Source organism: Anomaloglossus baeobatrachus, chromosome 3 (genome assembly GCF_048569485.1).
Source record: "Anomaloglossus baeobatrachus isolate aAnoBae1 chromosome 3, aAnoBae1.hap1, whole genome shotgun sequence".
NCBI lineage: Eukaryota > Metazoa > Chordata > Amphibia > Anura > Aromobatidae > Anomaloglossus > Anomaloglossus baeobatrachus.
In genome coordinates, this window is record NC_134355.1 from 152766614 (window position 1) to 152792100 (window position 25487).

The window sequence follows — 25487 nt, forward strand, 5'->3', positions numbered from 1 at the left end:
AGCTGTTAACAGCACCAAAGGACTGGGATCCAATAACCAGAGGAGGGTTGATACTGTGCAGAAGGGCAGATTACACAATACCCTGTGACGACCTGATAGGCCAGGGCGTCACACTTACAGTAGTGAGAAACTATAGCAAGATTTAAATGTACACCACAACTTGTCATTAATTAGACTAGTGGAAATTGCCACGTCCTGTCCCACCATAGCTTCCCCTGTTTTGGAGGAGTTCTCTGAAACTGATGTGAAAATCCCAAAATTAATGTAAACACATAGTGGCAGGATTAGGCCTCAGGTACTCTGATATGACAAGTATTGCATACATCCTGTTTCAGATCCAATTTAATTCTTCAAGAGCAGTTACAATGTAAAAGGGTTCTGGGCTTTTCATCAATACAGATTTCAAGAGCAGGATGTAAATAAAAAAAAAAAAAAAATAGAAGGGGGGCCTCAGGCAACAAAGCTGATATCAGGAAGCAACATTTTTCTGTTGGCTGAGGCCCCTGCCCTTCTTTCCACATGGGTATGACCTCACCACAGGTCCTGCAAGCAAAAGTAAATTAATTTTATAATACTTATGCTAATTCTAACAGAAGGAGGGGATAACTATGAATACCCCCCAGATATTACTTGATCCTCAGCTGCTGTCACTCAAGAAGCTGCCGGTTTTATACATTTTACGTTCTTGGATTTCAAAACTTAAACAGCAGAGCTGACCACTGCAGGTATATAGAGAATCAGCCTGATAGTGCCAGTATAGCACTGGCTTTAGGTTATATAAGAAAATCCTGGTGATTTCTTCCCTTTAAATAAAAAATAGTGCCTTGCAGAGCCCAAAAAATTCATCAGGTTTTTACATTCATTTAGCAGCAAAGATGTAAATTTCACCCATTTGTAATAATAACGTATCAAAAGTTCACATCTCAGAGTTTGAGACTCGCTTGTGACTCCCATGGTGGCAGGGCGGCCTCAGATCCCAAAATAGCGACTATGCAAGAGAAAGCGTTTGTAATTTAGAGTATGAAAAGAGCAAATCAATCAGATGGACCCCCAGGTCTCCCGATTTGACAGTGTGTGATTTCTTCCTTTGAGGGTACATCAAAGACATTGTTTATGTGCCGCATTTGCCAGCAACACTGGATGAGCTCTGGGACCGCAATACCACTGCTCTAATGACCATCGATGGGACATGCTGCAGGGTGTTTGGGCCGTGCTGGATTACCACATAGATGTGTGTCGTGCGACAAAAGGAGGACATGTAGAACAGTTATAAACAAGTGCTAAACTGAGAGAGTTTGTATTCATTATGTGCCATTAACTATTGTGCATGCAATACATTTTGAAATATACAGTACCTGTATATCCTGTATATACCGTACACAGATGACCAAAAGGGTAACAATGTTTTGAACTTTTGACTTTCAGTCTCCATATCTCACCATCCACTACAGCTTTCAACGTAAGACTACCTTCATGTTATAAACAATCATCATGGCCATCTCATACCTAAATTTGACTTGCCATTATTTAGCATATGATTAATTTTGCAGATTATTTTCATGTCACTGCATTGTTACTGTTTTGATAATGAAGGAAGAAAAATAATTTGTCTTTCGGTATACTACAAATTACTGTACAACCTGTCTTAATATTCCAAAAAGCTCAGTGTTTTGTTAGGTTGATACCCAACCAAAAGGTCACTGGTTTGAATCGAGGAGCATCTATGAAGAAGATTTCCCAAAAAGAGAGAAATATCATCATCCATAGTGGTCTATCAGCCAAGATAATTGCCAAACTGCAAGTGCCGTAACAGTTGGAACAATAGGAAATTAAGTCTGTCCATCCATTCAAAAGGTGGACGTCCAGGCCAAATATCAGTGTCAACAAATCAGCTCAACACAAGGTTTATCAGTTCTAGAGCGACAAACATGGCAGTGGAGGCGTCTCGTATGGTTCTTAATAGAGAGATCACAGACATCTATGCAAGCACTGAGCGATGCACATTACATATGTCTGGAATGGTGGTCCAAAAAAAAGAAGAAGCCTCGACTTCAATATCATCATAAGAAGCATCAGCTTAAGTTTGCAACAAAAAAAAAAGTGCACACGGTGGACAATAGCAGATTGGAAATGTGTGATTTGGTGCGATGAGACGAAAGTCCACCTTTTGGCTGTTCAAAGCCAAAAGGTGGATTTACAAGATACTAACAATATAATAAAAAGTAACATTTAGATTTTTAGGAGCAAAACAATAACAATGCAGTGACATGACAAGAATCTGCATAACTAATCATATGCTAAATAGTTGCAAGTCAAATTTATATGTGAGATAGCCAAGAAGATTGTCTATAAAATTATAGTAGCCTTACGTTCAAAGCTGTAGTGGATGGTGAGATATGGAGCCTGAAAGTGAAGGTTCAAAACATTGTTACCCTTTTGCTTGTCTGTGTGCATTTTATACATACAGATACACAGCATATAGCATTTTGGGAATTGCTAACAAGCTGTTAGCACTTCTATTTTTGAAATCACTACTTTGAAAGCATTCTTACTTTGCAGCATTTTTCCACACCTATAACAGTATAATATTAACTTTATTATACCCATACTGTAGTGTGCAAAAGTTTTAGACAGGTATGGAAAAAAATGCTGTAAAGTAAAAATGTTTTAAACAATGGAAGCATTAATAATCAATTTTTATAAGTGAAAAAAACATCATTTGCTTGAAGTCACACAGCACAGAGGTTGAAGTCACCCATGCCTCCGTTACCCTGTGGGCTGTGGGGCAGTCTGAACCTGACCACTGCAGCCAGTCAGTATTAAGGCCACTTCACACATCGTGATCGAGATCGCTAACAACATCATTGCTACGTCACACTTTCTGTGATGAAATAACGACTTCACCAGCGATCTCGTTATGTTTGACACATAGCAATGATCCGCCCCCTGCTGTGAGATCGTTGGTCATTGCTGAATGTCCTGGGCCATTTTTGGCTCATTGGAGTCCTGCTGGGCAGGATGGATCTGTATGTTTGACACCTACCAATGATCTTGTTACCGACCTAAATGAGAACTTAAAGTGTGACACGTAGGCCTGTAGTTGTGTCACCTTTTCCGCGCCCCCTCTCCACCAATTGGTTGGCGCTGAGAACCGTAAGCAAACGAAGGAGGGATGAATCTGGGTGCAGATGCAGCTGCGATCCGAAAAGCAAGCAAGCAACCGGGAGCAAAGTACGAACGAATCCGGGTGGAGTCGCAGGTTCTATCCTCAAAGCAAGGCTCAAAAAGGGACAAAGGATGAAGTGATACAAAGTTGCCTTCTAGGCCAGCCGCCCAATCAGAACGCAGTATTGGCCACCAATTGGAGCGGAGGGATGTGGAAAAGGCGACACATATGCACGCCTACGTGGATTACAGCGTCAAACACTACACTCCTATTCGAGGTCGGAATCGTTACATAGCTGCTGTGTGACAGGGTGCCAATGACCAACGAGATCGTTATACAGGTCACTACATCGTTACTAAAGTTGTTGGGAAAATGACTGTTTGACATCTCACCAACGATTTAACAATTATCCGGAAACTGTGACATAGTAACGATCTCGTTATGTGTGACTGGACCTTTAGATCCTGCTATCTACATTGGCCGTAGTCAATAGGCATTGGAACTCTATTCATGGAAAACCCCTTTAACTAATACAGGAGCATCATGGCTCCGATGATTGTAAGCTTCTGAGCAGGGCCCTCTCCTCTTGGCTTCTGCTGAATTTCATTCCTCTGTAATGTCTCATATTGTCAGTACATGTCACATCTGAAATGTAAAGTGCTGTGGAATATGTTTGCCCTATAGAAATAAATAGATATATTACATTTACTCATCTAACAGCTTTCCTTTATCTCAGCCAAAGGAGCAGCTCACTTTTGGCCTTGAAGATAAACATAGACAAAAACATTGGCCCGGATTCATGAAGGTGATTTTGCCAGGATAATGGCATTAAAAAAAACAAAACAAAAAAAAAAAAACAAAAAAAACCCAAAACTTCAAAATTTGCCACTTTTTTTAGTTCAGTTTTGGCTAAATCTGGCAACCTGGGTCGAGATTAGGCGGGAAAGGGAGAAGCTGAGCCCGCTGGATAAATTCAGAAAAACTTCTTGTATAATTTATGCCAGGGGTCTGGAGTTACATTTCTGGTGGGGGGGGGGGGGGTGAACGTAAACACATGCCCCAAAATCATTAACAGAATCTGTCACCACGATTTTGCTCCCCCATCTGAGAGCAACATAATGTAGAGATAGAGACCCTGATTCCAGCGATGTGTCACTTACTGAGCTGTTTGCTGTCATGATGATAAAATCAATGTTTTCTCTGCTGCAGATCTAGCAGTTATATAAAGCTAATGAATATGCTGGACTACCTGCAGCACGCCAGGTAGTCAAGTAGTCCTCTAATGATAAAAATCACAGATTAATCAGCAGGAGATTATCAAAACTGCAGTAAACAGCCCAGTAAGTGACCGCTAGAATCAGGATCTCTGCCTCTACATTATGCTGCTCTCAGATTAGGTGGCCAAACCTGGTGACAGATTCTTCAAGCTAAGTATGGGCAGACACATCATTGGTGCAACCTGTGCATCCGCATAGGGATGCAAGTGGTAAGGGGGCCCATTTCTACCTCCAAAGCTAGCAGACATGCATTATGATGATAACTTGGGCTGCAAGGGGTCCATATACTGTGCTTGCACAGGGGTCCATATGTGCCGCCCCCGTGCCAGCAGTCGCCGCCGCTGCTCGGATCCGGGCCTGCTTTGGTGGTGGCTCGAGGGTCTCCGGACCCGGGGGTCTCGCTGACACGCCGAATAAATGGGGGAACGTAGATGTACGGGCTAGGCCGTATTAAGTTCGTGACGCCACCCACGGTGTGTGGTGAGTTGGGACACCACCGCTGCTGTGATGGGGCACCCGGGGGAGATGTAGTGGCAGCTGGATGTTAACCCCTCCGTGGGTAGGGAAGGTTGCCCCGGGGCCCAGTGTCTGGTGCAGGGTGTAGCAACGGCAAGGGGATGTTTGTTTACTCACAGTCAATAAATCACACAAGTCTCTGGTAAATCAAGGTGCTGGTGGCCGGTGCTACGGCCGGTTGCATTCAGGTCCCCCACCCGGGCTAGTGGTCTCCATCCTTTTCCTCTGTACTGACTTTGTGTAAGGTGGACTTCCTAGTCTGGAACTCAAGAGTCCGCTCCCGGCTGGATGTGGCCTAAGGAGTCGTGCCCGCAGACGCTGGCCCATGGGATCTATGGTTCCTGGCAGTGACCTCTTATCTCTATCGGTGGGCTGTTGTCTTCTATGAGGGACTTTGGGTGGGACAGAACCTCTAATCCTGGCCTCAATCGGTTAATTAACCAGGCTGCTGGTTTCCGATCCTGGCTTCAGGGTCCGAGTACCCCCTTTGTGCTCCGATTTCTGGGTCGGTTCCCCGTGTCTGTACCGGCGGGCTACAACCCTGTCCCGGTCCACCTCGGTTCTGCCGAGCTGTCTTCCCATCTCCTGCTGACGGAGACCACCGTCTGCCACCTAGCCAAGGTACCAGGGCTCCTACCCTGGCACCGCTCAACTTGAACGTTTCCTGCTGAAACAACAGTTACCTCCAGCCCACACTCCTCTCCAAACTCACTCCAAACTTCACTAACTTAACTCACTGTTTTCCCGCCCCGGGCTGTCTAGACCCCTGGGTGGGCGTGTCCAACCACCTGGTCACGCCCACTAGTGTGTCTATCTTTCCCTAAGCAGGGGTGACTAGGGTTTTAGGTCGGCTGTATGTTTCCTAAGTGGAGGATGGTGTTGTGCAGGGGTCTCTCTCTGACTACCTGGTTTTTCCAGGGCGTCACACATATACTGCGCTTGCACAGGGGTCCATATACTGCGCTGGCACAGGGGTCCATATACTGCGCTTGTGTGACGCCCTGGACTAGCCAGGTAGTCACAGATAGCGCCCCGCACAACACAAGTCCCACACAAGGTAACACCAGCCAAACCATAAACCCTAGTCACCTCCAGCAGAGCTTGATGGACACAACAGGGGGGCGGAGCCAGGCGGTTGGCACGCGCAACGAGGAGTTCAGAGGGTCTGAGGCAGGAAACAAGTCAGATCAGTTTTGAGTGTTGAGGAGTGAAGGAGTCTGACAGGTGCCAGGGTTGGAGCCCCGGCACCTTTGGCTAGGAGGCAGACGGTGGCCTAGCCTGCAGGAGCCAGGAAGACGGCTCGGTGCAACCGGGACAGGGTAGTGGCCCGCCGGTACCGACCCGGGAACCGACTCAGAAACCGGAGCACACAGGGGGGTACTCAGACCCTGAAAAGAGGTCCAGAATCCACTGGACTGAGTTAATTCACTGATTGCGGTCTGGACTATAGGTCCTTTCCCACCCAAGTCCCGACTGAAGACAACAGCCCACCGAGGGGGATAAAAAGCCACCGCACAGGCAGAGAGATCCCATGGGCCAGCATCTGCGGGCAAAAGGGCTCTCCCGGCATATACACAACCGGGCAGCGGACTCCCATTGCTGAAGCGCAGGCAGTCTACACAAACTACACGGTGCAAGAGAAAGGCAAAGACCACAGAACCGGGTGGAGGACCAGACGCAGCCGGCTGCGGGCACCGACCACCATCAACTTGGTTTACCAGAGACTTGTGTGTGTCAATAACAGTGAGTACCACAGTGCCATCCAGCCGCGCACCGCCCAGCTCCCCCCAACAGGTCCCGGGGCCACCACCCCTGCCCATGGAGGAGTTAACACTTGCTGCATCACCATCTGCCCCGAGTGCGCAGTAACCACAGCGGTGGTGTCCACCTTCACCACAACCCGTGGGTGGCGTTACGAACTTAAACACGGCTCCAGCCGTACACCTACCTACCACCCCCCTACGTAGCGCCAGCACCCTTTCAGTGCGAAGTGACCCCGGGTCCGAAGGCGCTCGAGCAACCCACCAGCGAGCCCGGATCCGAGCGGCTCGGCTGCAGCCGAGTGCGGGGCGGTACACTTGCACAGGGGTCCTTTTCTGTCCGAAGCCAATAGTGGTTTGTTGTCACAACCCTTGTCTCTCAAACCCAACTTGTCAATACTAAGCATGGGACCTACACTTGGATTTTTCTAAGCATACATATACCCTAACCATGGGCCTAGATGTAATAAAATACCACTATTGACCTCCAACCTAAAATTGCAGAAAGCATCTGCGTGTTGTGTGATGGTACACAATTCCTTCTTTAAATAAAGAGGTTAATGGAGAATGCTGACAACTTATGCAACATTTTAAAGCACTGTTAAATTCTGAATAATTAAGATAAGTGGAAAATAAGGCACATGACAGTATAGATGATGTATGAATAGGACAGTGTTCATATGTACAGATAAGCATCAAAACAGCAATGGACATAGTGCAGCCCCTGTCCAGATACCATATACACAAAGCACAAGACCACCAGCCAGACGTGAATGGAAAGGACAACCCGCCCTTTAACACTCAATCCATATAGTGTCTAAACAAACCTATCAAAGTAAAGTCACAAGCTATAAATAGGAGAGATGCACAGAGTGCAGAAACAAAGAGGTGAAAAGCAAGCAATAAAGTGATTAACAGGAGGCAGAACCTGGCACCAAGATAGCAGCCCTCCATAAAACGTGATAGAAAAACAGTGTCAGCCAGGACAAGTGTCAGGAGAGTGTTGGACAGAAACAAGTGGCAAGCTGGCAAAAAAGTTAACTCTTTAAAGAGTATGGCCGCACATTTTGTAGTAAATCTGCCACAAATTAGTTGGGTTCCACAAGGTGCAGATGCGTTTCAGCACTGCATGTCTGAAATCTAAGGCTATGTGCGCACGTTGCGTACAAGCCCTGCAGAAATTTCTGCAGCGATCTGAAGAGCACATGTGCGCTTTAGATCGCTGCAGAAATGTCCGTAGTGAGCGCCGATTCCATGCGCTCTGCCTGCAGCTCCTGCCATAGACAGAGCAGGAGCTGCCGGCAAAGCGCAGGAAAGAAGTGACATGTCACTTCTTTTTGCGCAGCGCTTCGGCAGTAGCCGAAGCGCTGCGCTCTTAGACGCCACGTGCGCACGGCCCCTGCACAATCTCCATAGACTGTGCAGGGGCCGCAGGACGCATGCAGTTACGCTGCGCTACAAAGCGCAGCGTAACTGCATGTTTTTACGCAACGTGCGCACATAGCCTAATTGCTTAGCTATGTAGCAAATACACAATGTGAACACAATTCAATAGGACAGCTATTTTTTTTAAATAGCTTATTAATTCATTTAAGAAAACCACACAGTATGATAAAATGATATGGGCAGCACGGTGGCTCAGTGGTTAGCACTAGTGATGAGCAAGCATTACTATACTTGGGTGCTCAGTACTCGTAATGAGCGATTGGATGCTTGGATTGGTGCGACTTGAGTACAATGGGAGTCAATGGAAGACTCAAGCGTTTTTCTGGGAAAATGCTTGCACTCCCCATTGACTTCCATTATACTGGGGTACTCGAATCACGCCCAACTGAGCATCCAACTGCTTGCTACGAGTACTGAGCATGGATGTGCTCGCTTGTCACTAGTTAGCACTGTTGCTGGGCAGCACTGGGGTTCTGGATTAAAGTCCCACCAAGGAGTTTGTATGTTCTCTCCGTAGTTGGGTTTCCTCTGGGTACTTCAGCTTACCCCACACTCCTAAGGGCCGTTTCACACATCCGGCATTTCACCGGATCCGGCACACTCCAGTACAGTGTAATACAGTACAATGGCATCGCGGCTACCTCCGGACACATGCTGTCATGGAGTGTGCCGGATCCGGTAATCCGGCGGAATGCTGGATGTATGAATCGGCCCTAAGACATACTGATAGGGAATTGAATTGTGAGCCCCAATGGGGACAGTGATGATGAGGTCTTTAAAAAATTGTGGAATATGGTGCTAAATAAGCAAGCAAAATAAGCGATACAACGTGTTATGGCTAACTCCGCTATGTTAAATACTATATCATAGGTAATGGCTGCAATAGAGCAGTACCATGCACTATATACTTTACTATTATAGCTGCCAGGAGGCTGTATAGTGTCTTTCTACATAACTGAAAAATCAGGACCAGCGAGCACATTGCACAACTAGGCGATAGAGATGCAAATGAACGGGACCGTTACTGCAAACGTCTCTAATTAAAACACTGCAGGAAGCTACGATGTCTCACAAGCCACACGATCCTTCAATGCGCTTGCAAATAATTACCCATTTGCTACAAAAGATCATTGAGGCTAATCTTCAAAATGACGACAATTATGCACAACAGGCTCCAGAAAAAATCACGACAAAGCATATTCTATAACGAGAGCAAAATCTCCATTTCAATGCAAAAATAAAAATAACTACAAGACCGACCTGCTCCATTTAAAACTAAGCACCTAACAAAAAAAAAGAAAAAAAAAAAAATTTCTTTTTTTGTTAAAGATTAAAACAGAGGGTCGAAAAGTTCAATACTTCGTAATTTTTTATTGCTTTGACAGCAGTCAAGAGCAAAATCTCCATTTAATTTTAAAAATAACTACAAGACTCATCTACTCCATAAAAAACAAAGCACATAAAAATCAAAAGAAAAAAACAAAAAAAAAAGTCTTTTTTTGTTAAAAATGGAACAGACGGTCAAAAACTTCAATACTTCAGAATTTTTTATTGCTTTGTCAGCTGTCGAGACCAAAATCTCAATTAGAATTCAAGAATAAAAGTATAAATAAGCGCAACAAAGAACAATAAAACTAAGCAAAAGAACATAAAGGTAACATATAATCCGGTGTGAAAACTAGCTCGCCCTTCTACAAGACGTTACTACTCACCTGTAGGCATTTTGGTTTCAGATGCAGTAATGGATCCGCTCACAAGGGAATATCCTTGTATTGTGTCTATACATTCATATCATTATGCAGTTCAGCCGTAGGTGTTTTATAGTAAAAAATGGAGTCAATTTTAGCATTCCACCAGGATTTTAGAAAAGCTCAACTGTCTTCTCAGTTTTCTTCAGACCCAAATAGGCAAATCCCCCTGGAGGAGCTCTCCACAAGACAGGCAGAAACCATATGAGTGGTAAAAAGATACCCAACCTGTTTGAGATTGTAAAAGTGAATAGTCAGGCGTCCCCTCCCCCGGCCTATCCCTCCCACCACTAAGAAAAGCTGCCAGTTCCCAATCCGGCTCTCTCGCCCGGTGCAGACATATTTGCAGCTGCCCAGGAACTTTTTCTAAGAGATGAACAATGCGGCACATTGAGCTGTGAGATGTAAAGTGCAGCAAAGGCTCGAAGGCCTAGCCAATGGTGTTCTGTCTGTCAGCCCGGGCCTATGACAACAGCCATTAGGCGACATGCTCACTTTTCAAACCGTAATCTCTGTGGAAACCCCTCTCCACCATTGTCCTGGCACAAAGTCACACATGTTAGAAAGGGAAAGGGTTCACTTGATTGTCCTGTCTTCTTCTATTCCCCTCAATACTCTTAAAAAGGAATTTTATTTTAATGGTTAAAAAAATGCGCCTTGTCCTGAAAGGTAGACGAAGATCATTACCATAATGCAGATTTGTTAATCGATGATTTCCCTGCGAATTAATAGCTTGGTTTTATTAGACAGTTAACATACAGTAAGCTCAGTAAAAGCAATTAGGTCTGCTCTTAAACGCTGTTTGTGGAAGCAATCAGGGATAATGGGCTGGGGTTTAATTGCAGCACTTCATGTTTGGAAAGGACACATTGCCTGCTGGGTCCACATGTCTTTATCACTGAAGTGCTTCAGGCTCAAATCACACAGGCGGTTTCAATGCAGTTTTTTTTTATTTTTTTTTTCACAAAAGGCCAAAAACGAATGACAAATATTAAGAAAAGACTTATATGCCTCCTTACACTAGATTCCCTTCTGGCTTTACAAAACTGTATTGCCAAAAATGTAAGCATGTTATTCAAATCTCGGGAGTGGACGCAATCATTTTAATGGAAAAAAAACCTCAGGTCTGGTTTTAGCTGCACATCAACTGCAAAATCCATAATAAATCCTTGGATTTTCCTGCAGATTATGTGTTATCCCCTGATGAAGCCATATTTGAATAGTGAAACATATGGGGAAGCTTGTTCTCTACACCCCTCTTTGAGTATCTTTTACATGACTGGGTTTAATGTATATAACTGTAGGATGAGCTAATTGTCAGTATGGTTATTGCTTGTTTTTATATATTGATTTATATTTTCCTGTAGATTATATGTGTTGTTTCCTGATGAAGCCATATTTGAATAATGAAACTTATGGGGAAGCTTGTTCCCTACACTCCTCTTTGAGTATCTTTTACATGACCTGGTTAAATGTCTATAACTGTAGGATGAGGTAATACATTGTCAATATGGTTAATGCTTTTCTGTATATATTGGTTTATATTTTCCTGCATTTTTATCACCTTATTGAATAAGCTACTATCGATTGTATTAATTTGACATGATATATTATTACACTTATTATATGTATGGCCTTAAAGAAAGTATTTTTGGAGGCCAAGCCGTAGCGCCTCATGCCATTGAGCAGTTTTTAATTATTAGTTTCTTTTTAATGGCCTGTACTCACAATCGGTGTCATTAGAGTACAAGCACAGTGGATGGGATTTATAGAAATCTCCTGCTCACTGTGCTTCTTTTTAACACTGCGTAAACTGACCTGTAGTGTGGGTTTCTGAGCTGCAGTAAGGCTGAGTGCGCACGTTGCGCTCAGTTACTTGCAATTCTAAACGCATCCTGTGGCAGAATTTGGCAATGTCAAATTTGGTTTTGCGCAGAAAAATGCTGAAAATATGCATGCGTTTTAATAGCGTTTTGGCCGTATTTGTACCATGTTTTACATGCATTTTCAGTGCTTTAAAGACAGATGCGTTTTCAACACAAATACACTACTTAATAAAGTTTAAACATTCAAACACTATGAAAAAAATGGAAAAAAATGTTAAGAAATATCATGCTTGAAATTATACACAAAATAGCTAATTTTACTAAAAAGATAAATGTGATCTAATATTTATGTATAAAATAACTATAAATTATTATTTTTGACTTTTTTAATTGTCGGACTATATGTGTGTGAACAAGGAGACGTCATGACCTCAATATAATGTCAAAAACGCATGTTTTCTGCATCAAAAAAGCATGTAAAACGCTGGGATTTTGATGTAGAATGCGTTTTGAAAGTTTTCATTGACTTTCATGTTAGCAAAACGCTGCCAAAATGGCAAACACATTTGACATGTTGCTTCTTCAAATGCAGAGATTTTGACAAATTTTCTGCAACTAAAACGCAGCGTTTTTAAAAGCATTGTGCGCACAAGAAAGCGCTATTTCCCATAGACTTTGCTTGGAAATCAAAACACATGCATTTTTGCATTGAAACGCTGCAGTTCAAAACGCTGCGGAAACGCATGAAAAAACGTAAAGTGCGCACACAGCCTAAGTCAATTCCTCCAGCGTAGACGCTCAGACTCCTGTACGTAGTTTCCCCATAGACTTTCATTATATGCGGTAAATCCGCAGATTTAAGAATCACATGCGTTGTTAAGTGCGTAAATGGATCTTTAAGGCACATGTACACGGTATGTGCGCACGTTGCTTTTTACCTGCTTTTTACCTGCTTTTTTGCTGCTTTTTCTTCTGCGCTGTTTAATGCCAAAATGGATGTGTTCTTCTATTCAAGCAAAGTCTATGGGAATTTGGGTTTCTTGTTCACACTATTGTTGTTCAAAATGCTGCCTTTTTGTGGCAGAACTTTGGTCAAAAACTCAGCTTTGCAGTGCAAAACCCAAATGGCAAAAACAATTGACATGTTGCTTCTTTGAAAAGCTGAGTTTTTGACCAAAGTTCTGCCACAAAAAGGCAGCATTTTGAACAACATAGTGTGAACAAGAAACCCAAATTCCCATAGACTTTGCTTGAATAGAAGAACACATCCATTTTGGCATTAAACAGCGCAGAAGAAAAAGCAGCAAAAAAGCAGGTAAAAAGCAGGTAAAAAGCAACGTGCGCACATACCCTGAGGATTCAATAATGTTGTTTAGACAGGAAGAGGGTGAAAGAAAAATGCATAAAAAACACAAGTGAGCGGAGGTGCGGGATTCATGCGAAAATTCACCTGTCTGAACAAACATTGATCATATGCATGTACCCCAATTTAAACTAATTGTTTTTTATATATTTGTATTAGGTTTCCTCTAGTAAAGCTTTGGCCTTAATGGTCGATGTGTAGCAATTTATTTGGGAGTAACTTTTTTTTTTTTTTTTTCCATCTTTCTTTATTAGGCTATGTGCACACATTGCAGATTTGGTGCAGTAATGTTCTGCATCAAATTTGCACCTTCTGGCAGAAAAACGCACCAAAAAACACCCGCATTTTTGTGCCATGCATTTTTCTTAATGAAGTCAATGGATGGAAGGGCTAAAAAACGCAGGAAAAATGCACCAACACTTGAAAAACTACAAATTATTTTCCGCACCAAATCTTCAAGGAAAAAGTAAGCAATGTGTGCACAGCACTGCAGAATTCTTATTGACTTTGCTGGTATACTTTTTTTCATGCTTTTTTCCTTGCTTTTTTTAACCGATAAAAAGCAAGGAAAATGCGTTTATGAGAATCGTGACGTGCTGTGCCCACAGTGCTTCTTTTTTCCTTGCTTTTTTTTGTTGCTGAAAAAAGAAGCCAAGATGTCAATTGTTTCTGTATTTTTTTCCTGTTTTTTTTTCCTCTATCTCAATACATAAGAAGCATGAAAAGAAGCACAAAAAAACCAGCTTTTTTGTGCTGAAAAAAAAGCACTGTGGGCACATAGCCTAAACATAGACATGCAGATGTGTCAAAATCTGCTCCAAAATAGTGCACTGCGCACACAGCCTAAGGATATGTGCGCACGTTGCGTACAGTCACTGCAGAATTTTCTGCAGCGATCTGAAGAGCACATGTGCGCTTCAAATCGCTGCAGAAAATGTCCGTAGTGAAAAAAAAAAAAAAAAAGCTGATTTCCATGCGCTCTGCCTGCAGCTCCTGCCATAGACAGAGCAGGGGCTGCAGGCAAAGCGCACAGAAGAAGTGACATGTCACTTCTTGAACGCAGCACTTCAGGCAGCAGCCGAAGCGCTGTGCTCTAAGACGCCACGTGCGCACGGCCCCTGCACAATCTCCATAGACTGTGCAGGGGACGCAGGACGCATGCAGTTACGCTACAAAGCGCAGCGTAACTGCATGAATTACGCACACGTGCGCACATAGCCTTTGCCTATATTCACATGTTGCTTTTTTGCTACTTTTTATTCTGCAGGCAAAACTTGCTTCTTGGTAGTAAAGAATCTGCTTACAAAATGCAGTTTTGCTGCTTTTTTTTTTTTTTGGTGCAGATTGTGTAATTTGTCTACAGTACATGTATAATAAATTTTGTTTTAGCTTCTGTGCGCACACTGCAGAAAATTTCTGAAGCTCACAACTGCACCTTGTGGCAGAAAAACACTCCTCTGGCAGAAAAACGCATGCATTTTTACCATGTTTTGGTGCATTTTTGCTCATGCGTTTTTTTTTTTTTTTTTTAACATTGTCAATGGAAAAACTCAGAAAATAATTGAAATGCTGCTTCTTTTTCTGCAACCAAAACTGCAGGCAAAAAAGAAGCAATGTGTGCACAGCCTTTCTGAATTCTCATAGACTTTGCTGGGGAAGGATAATACATGCAGCTTAGTAGGACCACAAACTGTAGCAAAAAAAAAAAGCAGTGTGCGCACAGATCCTTAAGCCACGTTCAGTATTTGGTCGGTATTTGTAGCCAAAACCAAGAGTGGGTAAAAATTACAGAAGCAATGCCTCTGCTTCTATTATACTTTTCCTCTGATTGTTCCACTCCTGGTTTTGGCTGAAAATACTGAGGTAAAAAACTCACCAAATACTAAATGTGTGAACGTGGCCTTATTCACCAAAAAAAGCACAGTTGCGTTTTTTCTTAGAGTTTTTTAACTTCCTTTTTGTTTTCTATTGTGAAAAAATGCTGAAGGAAGTGCAAATCTGCAGCTTTCAAAAAACAGCGCAGTTTTCCAATTCAGTCAGGAAAGTGCAATCATGTGCATAGGGTTTCTGAAACCTCGCAGCTTTAGCTGGTATTGATTAACGCTTTTAATTTGCATGAAAAAAGCTGAAAAAACGCAACATGTGAATATAGCCTTAGGATATGTGCACAGAACGTCTCTTTCAGGCAGATTTTGCCTGAAAATGTGCCTCAAAAACTGAACAAGGTGCCCAGCAATGTGACAACGACACAAAGAGCACAGACCCAGATTTGAAACATGCTGCAGGTCAGATTACGGTGAGTAATAAAGAAGCGCAGCGGGCAAGAGATTTCTATAAATCCCATCCACTGTGCTGGAACTCGAAAACGCCTAGTGAAAATATGCAGCATCAAAACCCATCATAAACGCACTGTGGGCACACAGCCCTACACGCCGCGGCAGCCACTGAGTATTCCCAGGTGAAGCTGGGGGTCGTTTTCCTGAAGCAGATTAGTTGGTTATACTTTGTACTGTTAGAGTAACTGTCATTTTTACATTTTTATTTCATAAATTAATAGCACATGTGAAAATAGGCAACTTTGTCATATATGTTATTAGAGAAATCTTTCTTTCTCCTCATGGACTGATCATTAATTCTCAAAACTCTTCAGTGTAAACAGACTTTCCCATTACAGAGATAGATGACAGTTGATGCTGAAGGTGTAAAGCTATGTGCGCACGCTGAGTTTTTGGTACTTACTTTGTGGCGGAAAAATGCACCAAAAACATGAGTTTTTGGTTTGTTTTTGTGCCACGCGTTTTTTTGGGGGGTGAAATAAAAGGCTGGAAGGGCTAAAAAACGCAGGAAAAAAGCGCACTAAGGAATGACATACTAATTTTTTTTTCTGTGCCCAAAACTGCAAGGAAATAAAAAGGCAATGTGTGCACAGTACTTCAGAGTTCTTATTGACTTTACTGGGAGAAGGATAGATATGCAGATTAAGGGTATGTGCGCACGTTGCTTTTTACCTGCTTTTTACCTGCTTTTTTGCTGCTTTTTCTTCTGCGCTGTTTAATGCCAAAATGGATGTGTTCTTCTATTCAAGCAAAGTCTATGGGAATTTGGGTTTCTTGTTCACACTATGTTGTTCAAAATGCTGCCTTTTTGAGGCAGAACTTTGGTCAAAAACTCAGCTTTTCAAAGAAGCAACATGTCAATTGTTTTTGCCATTTGGGTTTTGCACTGCAAAGCTGAGTTTTTGACCAAAGTTCTGCCACAAAAAGGCAGCATTTTGAACAACAATAGTGTGAACAAGAAACCCAAATTCCCATAGACTTTGCTTGAAAAGCAGAACACAACCATTTTGCCATTAAACGCTGCAGTTGAAAAAGCAGCTAAAAAGCAGGTAAAAAGCAACATGCGGACATAGCCTTACTGTCGCATCGGGAGAACCTGGAATGTCTGTCTGCCTCTAGCTCCTCCCTCTCCATACACTTTCAAAAGCACCAACTGTCATACCTAATCTCAGTAATGGGAAAATCTGCCCTCACTGAAAAGAGATTTTACCCATGAATTGAGAGTGAAGGATCAGTCCGGCAGGAGAATGGCATTGCTGTGCACTATGCTCATTTTATGTGGTGCTTTTTTGGGCAGAATCCACCTGAGAAGATACATTGTGTGCATGCCCTAACACAATGAAAAGAATCAACAAAACATACAGAAAAAAAAAAAGAGGTAAAATTTCAATTTTTTTTTTTTTTGCACAGCTTTTGCAATCCCAAAACAACCCAAAAATGTGTGAGTGATGGTACGCTTATAAGACAATGATAAATACATTATACAGCTCTTTTCCCGTACAACTTGTTATGCCTCTTACTTAGATTTTTTTGGTCTTTTAAGTATCTGTTTCGCCTGATTAATAATTATTGAGCATGTCTCTTGCAAAAGTTTTAAAGCTGTAGGATAGTTCAATCTACGCAATATTGATTTGCTAATTTCTCATTGGCAAATGACTGCTACTACAGGCAAAAAAGAATGCAACTTAAAGGAAATTTGTCACCAGGTTTTTGGTAACTCAGCTAAGAGCAGCATAAAGATGAGACAGAGGACCTGATTCCAGGGATGCATCACTTACTGGGCTGCTTGCTATAGTTTTGATACAATTACTGTTTTATCTGCTGCAGAGCTACCCATTCTCCAAATGCTGAGCTGTGTATAACCCGCCCACACCACTGATTGGCAGCAGAGTTTTCTAAACAGTCTTCAGAGTACACTATATAGGCAGAAAGCTGCCAATCAGTGGTGGGTTGGGGTTATACAGAGCTCATGAATATGACGGACTACTTGAAAGCAGGTTTACTAGACCTCTAGTGATAATCTCCTGCTTATAAGGCCCTGTGCGCACACTGCGTTTTTGCCCGCGGTTTTGCTGCAGAAATTTCTTGAGAAATGTTTGTAATCTTTCTGCAGACATTTCCCAGCATAACCTAAGGGGAAAAAAATAGCTATGCGCACACTGTTTTTTTTTCTCAAGAAAATTCTTTCTGCAGAATTTCTTGAGAAAATTTCTTGAGAAAATGTGCATGTCACTTCTTTTCCGCAGGTACCTGCGGTATTTCACTCCATTCACTGTAATGTAATCGCAAAATACCGGGGGTATACCGCAGGTAGAAAATGATGTGCGGTATAGCCGCAGTTCACCTGCGGTAATGTTCATCACTGCCGGCGTTTTGCGGGGAAGTGATGTCATTATGACAGGAAGAGGAAGCAGAGCAGAGTAAACACACACACACACACACACACACACACACACACACACTCACACATAGAATACACATAGAAATCAAACGTACATATAAAAATAATATAACGCGGGCTCCGCTGTATTTTTACCTTCCAGCAGCGGAAAACACACAGCGGCGGCCCGGTATTCTAAGGCTGGGGCGGGCGAGGGTCAGGGTTAATGATACTTCCCCCACCCCTCCTCCCGCAGCCAAGAATATCAGCCCGCAGCTGCCCCGGGACTATCTCATCCATTATGCGGCAGTCCCGGAGTGTCCCGACTCTTCCAGATTGCCGTGATGCAGTGGCAATCAGGGTAATAATGAGTTACATGGCAGCGGATGGCCGCCAGTAAGTCGCAGCTTAATCATGGCAGCGTCTATGAGACAGCTTTCATGATTAACCTGAAAGTAAAGTGAATAAACACACACCGAAAAATCCTTTATTTTAAATAAAAAACAAAAAGCCCCTCTTTCACCCCCCAACACACAGCTTCGGCGTAATCATTATTATTATTATTATTATTATTATTATTGCGCCATCAATTCCATGGCGCTTTACATGTAAAAGGGGTGTACATAATAGGGACAAGTACAATAATCATAAACAGTACAAGACACAGACAGGTACAGGAGGAGAGAGGACCCTGCCCCCGAGGGCTCACAGTCTACAAGGGATGGGTGAGGATACAGTAGGTGAGGGTAGAGCTGATTGTGCGGCGCTGTATCAGACTGAGGGTTACGGCAGGTTATAGGCTTGTCGGAAGAGGTGGGTCACGTAATCCACGTAGGTCCCACGATGCTTGCATCCAGCCGTGACTGACACTGTACTGAATGCAGCCTCGTAACGAGACAGACTGCAGAGGTAATTACAGGTCATTTCCCACGGCCGGTAATGTGAACACACTACCGCTTGGGAGCAATGCAGTGTGTGCTCACAGGGACTCTATCTATTGATTGATCTGTCCTCTATCTATCCTTCTATCTATCTATCTATCTATCCTTCTATCTATCTATCCATTATCTATTTATCTATCTATCCTTCTATATATCCATTATCTATTTATTTATCTTTCTATCCCTCTATCTATCCCTCTATCTATCTATATCAGAAGGAAATGACCTTTTTTTTTCTCTTTTTGAACATGCTTTATTTATAAAAAACCGCAGGGACCAACCTGCGAAAAAACCGCGGCAAAACCGCATGCATTTTTCCTGCAGTTCTGCTGCAGTTTTTTACCGCAGATGCGGTAATCTTCAACTCCCAGAAGTTTCTCAAGAAATTTTCTTGAGATAAATCACTTTTCTAGTGCGCACATTAAACACACTATTAATAAATGTATTTTGGGTTTTTAGCAGTACTTATTTCTGTACTGTATTTAGGAGGTTGTCGTCAAATTGGGCATCAGCAAAATGTTTACTGATGAAATCCTAGCCAGTCCCTGGGAATGTTTCTACTTAGCAGAAGGGGATAAATGGAGTACACTTTCCCTTTAAGCAAGTAAGGCTGGTTTCACACTACGTTTATTTAACATGCGTCAGGAACGTTTTTTTTGCTGCAAAAGCGGATCCTGCTTTTACAGCAAAAAACGCATGCAAACGCATCTGTTATTTTGCAGGATCCTGTCACTGGATGTTTAGGGGCGGGCATTGGAGTCATGTGATCGGGAGTGAGGGGAACTAGACTGGGAGCCGGCTTCTGACAGCTGCAGACGCTGGTAACCAAGGTAAACATCGGGCTTGGATACCCGATATTTATCTTGGTTACGAGTGTCTGCAGCTGCTAGGAGCAGGGCTGTCTGCACACGTAACCAACGTAAACATCGGGTAACTAAGAGAAGTGGTTACCCGATATTTACCTTGGTTACGAGTGTCCGCAGCTCTCAGGTGGGAGAGAGAGGGAGGGGAGGAAGGGGGAAAGACAGAGATAGAGAGAGGGTGAGGGAGGGAGGAGGAGAGAGAGACAGATCACGCGAGACTGGTTCTGTGCACGCTCAGTAGAGCAAGCAGGATCCTGTCTATCAGCACGCCAGCGTTCACCTGCGTTCGCGTGCTGTTTAGTCAGGATCCGGTGACATGCAGTAGTTGGACGCAGCTCAAAAACGCTACAAGTAGCGTTTTTGAAAGATGTTAAAAAACTGCAAGTCGCTGGATCCTCACTATAACGCACGCAAACGCAGGTGAACGCATGTTAACGCGAGTCCATTGCAAATGCATTGAAGTGAAAACGCATTTGCACTGGATCCGTTTTTCCGCTAAAAAAACGTTATGGACGGATGTTAAATAAACGTAGTGTGAAACCAGCCTAATTAACCAAAGCAGAACAAAAACATGTACAGTAAACGGGGAAAAATAGTAAAAAAAGGTATAATTGTGGAGTTGGATTTCCATTTGGGGTAATAGATACATATTTCAAAGTAATGATAATTTAGTTTAGAGACGTTCCGAGATGAAGCGTCACTTTTATGTGACATTGCACAGCACAGTCTATGCGCTATTTTCTTTAACACGGGCATAGGTATATTGTAAGACACAGCACTTGAAGCTTATGCTCCATTGAGCCTGTTCTTAGACCATATGGTGCCTTCGATTACACTGCAAGAATGTTTTGCCTTATGTCATTTAGCTGAATAAGCCTTATATAAACATACTGAAAAGGTGACCGGTGGAGTCAGCCTTCATTTGGTGACAGCTCTTGGAGCACATGCTCTATGTCACATACTCTCTTAGATAATGTGACCACCCGCTACCCCGTCTTTTAAGTACACTACTCACAAGTAGCACATTTTAGACTTGTCATCTGAAAGCATGACTAAAATAACACAGAGAAGGAGTGTGAATGTGTGTTTCCTAGCACTTCCCATTGAAAACCTGGTATAAATCATCCACGGTCCACTGATGGAACATAAAAGGAATGTGCATGTCTCAATTAGGATGGACAATTAGACTTTTTTGACTGTCTATAAATCTTGGGCTTCGCTTCAGGTGTGATGGAAGAAACAGATGGACAATGAGACATCTTAGGCCAGGTTAACACAAATCCACTGCTCTGCACTGAGCACTGTTATGCTAGTTTCAGACATCCGGCATTTAGCCAGATTGCCGAATCCGCCTCACTCCAATGCAGTGTAAGGCTGGTTTCACACTACGTCTTTTTAACATCCGTTGAAAACGTTATTTTAGCGGAAGTACGGATCCAGTGCAAATGCGTTTTCATTTCAATGCATTTGCAATGGACTCGCGTTAACATCCGTTCACCTGCGTTTGCGTGCGTTATAGTGAGGATCCAGTGACTTGCAGTTTTTTAACATGTTTCAAAAACGCTACTTGTAGCGTTTTTGAGCTGCGTCAAAATACTGCAAGTCACCGGATCCTGACTAAACAGCACGCGAACGCAGGTGAACGCTGGCGTGCTGATAGACAGGATCCTGCTTTTGTACTGAGCATGCCCAGAAAGTACTGAGCATGCCCAGAACCAGTCTCGCGTGATCTGTCTATCTCTCTACTCCCTCCCTCACCCTCTCTCTATCTCTGTCTTTCCCCCTTCCTCTCCTCCCTCTCTCTCCCATCTGAGAGCTGCGGACACTCGTAACCAACGTAAATATCGGGTAACCACTTCTCTTAGTTACCCGATGTTTACGTTGGTTACGTGTGCAGGCAGCCCTGCTCCTAGCAGCTGCAGACACTCGTAACCAAGATAAATATCGGGTATCCAAGGCCGATGTTTACCTTGGTTACGAGTGTCTGCAGCTGTCAGAAACCGGCTCCCAGTCTAGTTCCCCTCACTCCCGATCACATGACTCCAATGCCCGCCCCTAAACATCCAGTGACAGGATCCTGCAAAATAAGACATGCGTTTGCATGCGTTTTTTGCTGTAAAAGCAGGATCCGTACTTCCGCTAAAATAACGTTTTCAACGGATGTTAAAAAGACGTAGTGTGAAACCAGCCTAATACAGTACAATGGCATTGTGGCAACCCTCTGTCACATGCTATCATGTGACCAAAGCATGTGACCGGAGGTTGCCGCGATGCCATTGTACAGTATTAACACTGTACTGGAATGTGCCGAATCCGTCAATCCAGCGAAATGCAGGATGTGTGAAACTAGTCTTAAAGTTTCAGTAGAAATCTCTGATAAACAGGTTTCCTGATGGAGCCATTCACCACTATGAGACGAATGCAGTCTCTTTGATCATTTTCTGGTCTTCTGTTTTGGCAGTGTTCAATTTTTTCATACTTAAAAACATGGTCTGTCACATTTTTCTGACAGATGAACACTGCCGAAAATTAGACCAGTGTCCAAAGTGACTGAAAATAGTGAATGTCAGGGTTTCCATCATAATCATGTCTTCCAATGGCTTTTGTGGAATGACCACAGACAAAATCTGGCTTTAGCTTAGTCATGGAAGCCAATTCTGATCAAGAACATAATGGAAGTTAATGGAGAATTCGAGCATTTTTCTAGAATTTTTTCCTTAAAAATGCTTGAGTTCCCGATTGACTTCCATTATGCCCAGTAAATGAGTATTCAAGCAACAACATGCTCTTTACGCTTACCGACCACTGAACAGTTCGCTCATCGCTAGTGGGGAACATTACCCTGAAATCCACCTCACATAAGATAATGCTGAATAAGATCAGAGCAACATGATGGAAGTTTATGGAAACTTTTTGAGCTGTGCAAAGACCAGATCTCTCATAGGAATTTCCCTGAAATTTCTCTTTGTTGAGGATACTAAAAAAAAAAATGTCTCAACTAAAGGCTCAGATTGCATTAGCATTTTACTTCTTGTTTTCAGCCATATGAACAATCAATGAATCTGAGAGCTGTATAGTTTCTGCCAGAAGTAGGACTGAATCCCATTAGCAGGATGAGCGGAAGATCCTTCAAATCTAAACCTTCTCTGCCTCCTATAAGGCCAAGTGACTGATAGGGAAAGCGTTCCAAAACGCGAGATTTACAAATGTTTTTCCTTGTTTCCTATTGTGGTGACTATTCACATTCTTAATGAAATATGGAAGACTCTTAAGCTCTCCGCAATAATGGTGAGAAATGGGTCATCCACAGTAAAGATTAATCTAATATTTAAGAGGTGGTGATTGTGTCCACATGTCGGTATCCAAGTACCTATCTACAAATAACTATTCTTCTATTAGTACAATAGCACTCTAATAGCTCTTGTAAGCCACTATATCATCGTTCAAGGACCTGTCTTTCTTGTTTAGGTTGACTGCTAATTCTCTGCTTTGTTGGTTTGTTCAACTCGACTTGACATCATCACCAGTTGTGTACAGGTAGATGCACCTGTTCTATCAAAATGTGTGCCATTTGTCTTTTCTACAGGTTTCCAGCCTTTAACAATGAATTGATAGTCTAAGAAATCTACTAAGTGAATGCACCATGTCCATCAGATGAACAATAACTCTTTTCAGCACCTCTACACTGTGTTAGAAATGGAAAGTTGGAAACCAATGTTCTTTCTTTCTATCTAGAGCCATGATGACTTGATGGATGAATGCTCTGTAAGAAGATCGATCTTGTGCAAGCCTAGCTGGGTCAACCAGGGTCTTCTCCAGAAGAAGGATGTTGAGATGCTCTCATGGGTGGAGTATACTACATTATTTACTACATTATTCCAAGGCAGTAATGTTTTTCTGTTCCATGTATTATGCCTTTTTTGTTGCGGGCAACTTTCACTTGAAGATTAAAGGGAACCTGTGAGGTGCAATATGCACCCAGAACCACTAGCAGTTCTGGGTGTATATTGCTAATCCCTGCCTTACTGTCCTGTATACACTAGCATAGATAAAGAGATCTTTAGAAAAGTATTTCTAAAGATCTTTTACCATATGCTAATGAACGAGAGGACTAGTTCCCTGGGCATTAGTTCCCCTTGCCAATCAGCTGCATTAGCATGTTAGTATGCCCCTGTGGGTGTGCTATCACGCTAATGAATGTGCAGCGTCAGAGGATGACCTCACTCACCTCTCCACCACCATCATGTCCAACGCTGCATTTCAGCTCAGTGAGCATGACTCTGGAGTTTCGGTGATGCACACTACTTTAGCTTGAATCCAGGACCATACACCTGGCTTCATAGTGCACATGACCCAAACTCCGGGGTCATGCACACTGAGCTGAAATCCAGCGTTGGACGCGATGGTGGTGGAGAGGTGAGAGATCATCCTGTGACGCTGCGTATTCATTAGCATGACAGCATACCCACAGGAGCCCACAGGGGCATACTAACATGCTAATGGGGCCGACTAGGCAGGGGAACAAACGCCCAGGGGATTAGTCCCATCGCTCATTAGCATATGATAAAAGATCTTTAGAAATACTTTTTCTAAAGATGTCTTTATCTATGCTAGTGTAAACAGGGATGGTTAGGCAGAGATTAGCAATATGCACACAGAACTGCTCGTGGTTCTGGGTGCATATTACACCAGGTTCCCTTTAATAATGATGGCAGTAGCTGTTAATTTTATGCTGCGGATCAGCATTGTTATGCTATGTATATTATTTAATGGCGAGTCGTTGATTAAATAGTCTGTGTAGAGGCCAAACATTGTGCTGTACTACCCCTGATAGAGAAGGGACTTGGGTTATACATACAGCACAGGCACTTTTGTGCAATTTGTTAGAGGGTGATATAGCTGAACAGTGACCGCTGCCTAAGCACCATGTCCTGACGGTGAAGTGCCTGGCAGGGTAGAAGTTGCAAACTTGTGTAATAGGTTGAGATCTGCAGATTTGAGTGCCAAGATGGTAACAGCTAGTACGTAGAGTTTTGGGCAAGACGAACTGTCAGATATTCAAGTGAGTAGTATGACATGGACTGTGAAACATTTACTATGATTTGTATAATGGGCCCCATTGCATTATTGACTGTCAATAGGATTGAAAGAGCAATATTCTGCACAGTAAGCCTAAATCCCTAACCTGCCATCATTATGCTGCGTGTGGGCGCTGTAGAGTTATACTTTGCAACCATCAAGAGCGTGTGCCTCCAAGGAGTTGAAACCATTAAGTCATACTATGCCTCTTGTAGAGAAAATGAACTGTTCTCATTATCGGCAAGCTTGTGCCTTATAAGAAATAAAATGTACTCTACTTGTTACTTATCCATTTCTGCACCATTTCCAACTGAAATGTCAATTTCTACACTCTTCCTTTACTACTTTTCTATAAGTGTTTGTTTCCAGTATATCTCTATGCCTCATATCAGCACATACTACTCAACTTGCTATAAACCACTATGGAGGTTGCCATTTATTGGAGACACTTGTCCATGGATAAACAAGAACAGCGTCTACCTCAAAAAATATGGTGTCAGAGACTGTTATAGTAAAATGTATGCCACGTACAGCACTACAGTGGTTGAATCTGTTAATAGTGTATAGGCAGACCCATAATGACCAAGATCATTAGGCACAAATACAGTACATACAAGGAAAGGACACCTGAAGGGATAAAAGGACTAACTTCTTGTACATTCATTATCATGGGAAAGGCTGCTTAAAAAATGTGAAGAACTTAACACCCTTTTGGCAGCAAGGCAGTTGGCCTACATAAACAGATCTACCAGAAGGCTGGCGATCCTGCAAACTGATGGCTCTAAC

At 42.8% G+C, this 25487-nt stretch overlaps 1 protein-coding gene across 6 annotated transcripts in view; it reads right to left on the reverse strand.

Moving 5' to 3' along the window:
- Positions 1 to 25487, reverse strand: part of PLEKHG1 (pleckstrin homology and RhoGEF domain containing G1) — a 356257-nt gene that overhangs the window by 120028 nt on the left and 210742 nt on the right. Inside the window, exon 1 of one of the 6 annotated variants that reach the window (XM_075339535.1) lies at positions 9878 to 9978. The exons of the other annotated variants lie outside the window; for them this stretch is intronic. Within the exon in view, the coding sequence (XP_075195650.1) occupies positions 9878 to 9887 (10 nt within the window). The 5' untranslated portion in view covers positions 9888 to 9978. Of the gene's footprint in view, positions 1 to 9877; positions 9979 to 25487 lie in introns of those variants that run through there. 6 annotated transcript variants of the gene reach the window in all.